The sequence below is a fragment of the Zonotrichia albicollis genome, chromosome 12 (assembly GCF_047830755.1).
Source record: "Zonotrichia albicollis isolate bZonAlb1 chromosome 12, bZonAlb1.hap1, whole genome shotgun sequence".
NCBI classification, from domain to species: domain Eukaryota; kingdom Metazoa; phylum Chordata; class Aves; order Passeriformes; family Passerellidae; genus Zonotrichia; species Zonotrichia albicollis.
In genome coordinates this window covers 14,454,687-14,460,686 of record NC_133830.1, presented here as the reverse complement: position 1 = coordinate 14,460,686, position 6,000 = coordinate 14,454,687, and the positions used below count along the sequence as shown (strand labels likewise).

The 6,000-nt window shown below is 44.9% G+C and overlaps 1 protein-coding gene across 3 annotated transcripts in view; it reads right to left on the bottom strand.

Moving 5' to 3' along the window:
• Nucleotides 1-2,438: 2,438 nt before the first annotated feature.
• Nucleotides 2,439-6,000, bottom strand: part of POC1A (POC1 centriolar protein A) — a 43,987-nt gene continuing 40,425 nt past the window's right edge. For all 3 annotated transcript variants that reach the window (XM_005485494.3, XM_005485495.3, XM_074549979.1), the window contains exon 11: nt 2,439-2,723. In XM_005485494.3, coding sequence (XP_005485551.2) covers nt 2,625-2,723 — 99 coding nt within the window. In that variant the 3' untranslated portion in view covers nt 2,439-2,624. The remainder of the gene's footprint in view (nt 2,724-6,000) is intronic.

Genomic DNA, 6,000 nt, shown 5'->3' with positions numbered 1-6,000 from the left:
CCAGCTGACCCAAGGGATATTCCAACCATGTGGCATCATGCTCAGCATATAAAGCTGGGGAAAGAGAGAGAAAGGGAGGGCATTCACAGTGCTGGCATTTGTCCTCCCAAGTCATCATTACACGTGATGGAGCCCTGCTGTCCTGGGGATGGCTGAACACCTGCCTGCCCCTTGGAAGTGGTGAATGAATTCCACATTTTGCTTTACCTGATCAACTGTCTTTATCTCAATCCACAAGTTTTCTTTAGTCTTCTGATTCTCTTTCCCATCCCATTGAGGTGAGGGGCTGGGTGGAGATTAGCTGCCAACTGAGGTTAAAAGACAACACCCAACATCCCACTTGTCCACAGCACTTGAGCATTTAACCTCTTTTAGAAGCACAATTACATCTTTCAAATGGATTCACTCAGAACATCTGAAAAGGAAAAGCATCTGTATCAAAAGTGCCCAAATGCGGGCACCTCTGGACACACATGAAATGTGTTAATTGTACTGCCACCCTCTCTAAAATACTATATACAGTTGCTTCTGTGTCTCTAAGACATTAGAAGCTACACATTAAAAGGATGCAAAGGCTATTTTTAAAGTAAATCACAGAATATTCTGAGTTGGAAGGAACCCACAAGGATTATTGAATCGAACTCTCAAGTGAATGGCCCATGCAGGGATCACATCCACAACTTTGGCATTATTAGCACCATGCTCTACCTGGGCTTAAAAACTGATATAGGAATGTTTCAATTTTCCCCTCCACACCCCAATCCCAAAGGCCAGTCCACAGTACTGAGGATCACGTTGAAAGTTTAGGCTCTTGCAACTGATTTATGTCATTGTTTCAGTGGCACAGATCAGGGCAGGAACAGCTGTTTTTCCAGCAGCAAATTGGCCACAACATCTTTGAGTCCCCTCCTCCCCACCCATCTGCATCACCACACAAGCTCATTTCAATGAAAATGATGTCAGGCTCTCAGCAAAAAGCCACTGAAAGCTTAGAGCAAGAGCACAGAATATCACCACTGAATTGATTCCATTAAAGGAAAGTAATGATTTATCAGACTCAGAGCCTGGAAACAGAAAACAAAGTCTGTGGCAGAGCAGAGAGAAACTCATCATCAACCAAGCATGGAAATGAGAAAGCTCTCAGCCTCCCACAACTAAGGAGTGAAATATTGTGATCATGCCAGCAAGGGGCTCTTAGAGATGTACAAAGGACCAGGAGGGAAGAAGACCAGAAGCTTCCTGGTGGCTGGCAGGAAACACAACCAGCTGCCCCCCATGAGGGATGAGGAGCACTAACACCACCAAGGTACTGTCCCAGCCAACACAGCCTGCAACAAAACCAGGTGCAACACCTGAAACCATCCCAAAGCCAAAACCACGTGGCCTGGCCTTAAAACCAGCTAAACCCCATGTGAAGTAAGGATGTCAAGCCTGTCCTCAGGGAAGCATCCAGAGTGTCACAACACACATGGAGATGGAGGCCCTGCAAGCTGTGCAGGGCTGGCAGGGGCTGTGGCACGAGGTTCCAGCAAGGGCAGGGACTGAGGCAGCCTCCCTGCCTGCAGAGCTCAGACAGACAGTGGTGAGGAAGGTAACCCTGGGGTGCTCAAGTTTCTCCAGGAATGTGGGTCAGAGTTTATTGCAGGAAAGGAGACCACCAGTATGTGTTAGCAGAAGAGGTGTTGCAGACAGGATCTCCCAGAAGTCCAAATTCTTGTGCAGCTACATACAGAGCAGCTGCTCAAGCCCCAGAACAGTCAGGAGGAGCAATGAGGGGAGGAAGGTGCCAGTGATGAACTACTCAATTGTGAAAACATCTGCAAAATGACCAAAAATTAAAGGCAGTCCAGTATGAGAAGAGGGGAGTTCCATGATGGAGAAAACATTCCACTTCCTGTCCCTTTGCCCTGTCTTTAATTTAAGAAGCAAAGATGAAGCAAAATCTCCTTGGAAATCACCCTGCATCTGACACACTGGGGCCTCTGTTCCAGCCTCATTTTTCCTCTGTTGCACATGGGAGCAGGTTGAATGTGTCAGATTTAATCACCTCTGCACAAATATCACCCAGGGGCTCAGCTGCTGTGTCAGATTTGCTGTGTGAGACTTGGCTGAGACAAACCCTTCCAGGTGCCAGCTGCACAGGACCTCACCTGCTTGATATGGTTCTAGAGCAGAGGTGAAACTCAATATGGTCCTAGAGCAGAGGTGAAAGCAGACACCACTGCCCCAGATATCCTGAGAGCACTTTGCTCCTCACCTTCAGGCAGCACATGCCTCAGCAACTGGCCTAGTACAGCCTGGGCCAGGCATCTGGCAACTCCAAGGTGCTTACACACTTTAACTTAGTAGGACCAGAGACAGGAGAGATGTGACCTTCAGTCCCCATGCTGGCTGCTGGACTTCTGGAAAGCACATGAGATCACAATTGTTACCCACACTTAGGAATAAAATATTGCTTTTATTTTAGTGAAGTAACAAAGCTATTTACAGATACAGTAACTATACATTCCAATTGAAAAATAGATTGTGCTCAAAATTGTAAAAGCAAGTCACACACAGTCTGTTAGGAACATACACAACCTCAAACCTCCCAATTCCTTCAGCTCCTGTCTGATCTCAGGAAATCAGTTTGTTTTGTTCTGAATGATTTTCTGCTGAGTCTCAAGACATTCCTTCAGCTTGTCTTCAGTGAGTGTCAGCCTCTGCTCCAGGATGGAAACTGTCTGCAAAACAAAAGTGAAAGCTGCTGCTGAGCTACTGACAAAGACACACTGCACTCTCAATAAAATGTGCCCAATAAAATGCTAAATTCACAGGAATATTTTGAGGTATTTCTAGGCTGGAACTCCAGTGTCAGTGTTCCAGGAGGGCAGAGTCCCGCATGACTTCAGAGAGGAGCAATAGCAGACAGTGGGCACAAAGCTCTCCTGCAGACAACACCAAGCACCCATTTCAGGACTGCCCCTGCATTTCCTTTCCTGGACAGGTTCATGAGGCACCAGACACTGGAGAGCCACCAGACTCGCTTCTGCTGCTGAGACACAAATTTTAAACAATTTTACTCAGTTATGGCTCTGATTTTATCTCTCTGCTTCCAACCATTTCCTCCCTTCCCTCAACACCATGGGTCTGATGTAATTAAAACACTCAAAACTTGCTGGACAAGCACCATGATAGGCAAGAAAACCTTCCCTGCCCAAGACAATACAGCAGGAGATGGAGGGGAAAAACTCCACTCCACAAGTGGCAATATCTCCCTCAACATAATGGCTACATTTCATTGTGTAATCCACTTACCCTGCAAAGGATTGCTCTCTTTCTCCTGGAGCTGAAGTCATCATGTACAGGATGCACAGGAAGAACATTTTAACCACGTGGCAATAAAAGCTTCTGCTGAAAACCTTTTATTGATCACTCCAAGATAATCAAGGGCCCCAGCTATGCACAACCACTTTCAGCTTCCAGAGACATCAGAATGGCTGATAATGGGTGGCGATGATTTAATGCTTTAATATCCATAAACTTATCAGCAACGATCGATAGCTTCACATTTTGGGCATTTTTACTGCATAAATAACATCCTCTGCTAAAAACAAAGGATGCTCAGAACCTTGGACTTTAATGAAGTAATTCAAATAAACTTGGACAACCGCTGTTTGTATAGCAGTTATACATAGAAAGCCTTTTAATAGCACATTTCGTAAGCACATCTCTAAGTGCCTGACAAAAGCAAGCAGGTCTCATTATCCCCATTTTACAGCTGGGGAAACGAAAGCACAAAGAGAGGAAATAGCTTGGCTAAGGCCACTTGAGACTAAGAAAAGTCTGCTGTAAAATGATTTGGGGAATGAGACAAGTTGTGGGGGAGAAGAGAAAACAGACATAGTAAAAACAACAGCAGGCATAAGGCAAAGCCATCTTGCAAGATTACATCAAGGAAGTCAGGAGGGCTTGAGGTTGTCCAGTGCATCCTAATGCACCTTCCTCTCCTCCCTAAACACAGTTCAAAGCTTATTTCTAATATATTTCTTATTTCTGACCTGTGACAAGGCAGAAGAGCTCTGCTGCAGCTGTAGAAAGCTTCACCTGAAAGAATAAACCCTGCATTGCCCAAATATTTCATGGGCTACAGCACTAGCTGCATTTAAGTTTTTTCCTCCTCTACTTCCATCCCTTAGAGGCACAGGAACTGAAGTACACAGAGAACCAGAAGAAACACTGTTGCCAGCAGGTAACATCCAGGTGCCCCAGAGCCTGCAGGAGCCCTCCCATCTATTCAAAGGAAAGAAGACAATCTTTTCCAAATCCAGCCATGCCATTGCCTAGTGACTTTCTTGGAGAGCAGGACAAAGCCACCAAGGGCAGAACACAGCAGGCCAAATGTCTACCAAGGGTTTACAGCAAAGATCTTACCCTTTAAGCAACCAGACAGAGAATGAAAACCAGTAGGGATCCTGGCTTTTCCATCTGAAAAATGAACTAGTAACTCAACACTCCAATAAAAAGAGAGAGAATGAAACATTGCATCAAATTTCCTTTAGAAGGATAATCAGCTGAATTAAAGGCCCAGTCACACTGCCCTGCCAGAAGCAATGCCCAGATCACTCGTGGCTCCTCTGTTCCATGATTTACTGCCACCATGATCCTGTCAATAGGAGTTAAGAGCTGTTACACACAGCACCATGAGATACAAGTAAAGCAGCTTTCACAGAGTGTTGAATTTGTGAGAAAGCTGTAAGGAAAATGTTTATTGGAATGGAAATTGCACGTAAGTATAAGCAGAAACTTGCAGTAAGTATTTTTTGGAAACTAAAAGTGGAAAAGCAGGAGTCAGAAATTAAATTCAGGAAGACCAAAGTAGGAATCAATGACTCTAGTCCATTTAGACTTGAATATATGATGAATATAAATAGCCAGGGCATCTGATATCCTAGGAAGGTAAGGGAAAGCACAAATACTGCCCAGCTGCTATAAGTGCTATATTGCAACTTGCACAGAACAGCTCCTTTATTAGCAGCTGAAAGTTTTACAATATTTCCATGCTGCTATTTATAAAGCAAGTCATTCTCAGGAGGCAAATGAAACTGCACCCATTCAACTCCTGCAGGCTTTTGCTATGGCTTCTCAAAGATAACAAACCAGCAGTTAAGCCAAGGAGGAGAACACTGTTAGCCAGATCCAGTGAGGATTCACCAGAGCCCAGTCTGCACTCTGAGGCAGGATCTGGGCTTCCTGGTGTGTCAGGAACTCAGTACATGTCTCCATTATGCACCAGGGAGTAAATGCTGGATAATTTATTGAAGTCCTGGCTCAAACTGGCAGAAGGACAACAGCTTAGGCTCAAACAAGAAAAAAAGACCAAGCTGTTTATTTTTTAAGGAGTGTTTTTGACATTGCACTAATATACTGAGTATTACTATGGGCACCAGAACAGAATACAGGAATTTTTCACAGAAAACCTAAATCACTTCTACCAACACTTCTGGCAACATTGGTCTTCATTTATCTTCACAGACTCAACATTGAAAAAAAACCAATCTTCTGTTTGGAAACATTAATGAGAAGCTATGGATAAATAAAAAGTTGCCTCCAATTCACTTAAAACTTCTGGGGAATATTCACTCCCACCTTCCTCCAGGACACCTGAACTGAGGCCCCCAGTAGTCATGCTTGCTTACCTGAAGACAGGTCCCTGATGGCATTCCTCCATGTAATTTTTACAACCCAAATAACAGTGATTTGGGATGCTGCTCCAAGATGCTCTCATGGTATCCCTCCTTTAGTCCCTCTTAAGCAGCAGAGACAGCTCAAAAGCCACTGGCCTTAGGGCTGAAGCTTCTGCAGCAGCCCTGGAGGGGCTTTTGAGGAGGACAGATAAGGGGAACCAGGTGCTAACTGAATGCCAAAAGAAACCAGTTTCACCAGCATGGAAGGAAAGCTGAACAGGAGTCCAGAGCCAGGGAGCAGAGGTCACCAGCAAGGCTCTGCAGCAGCAGAGGA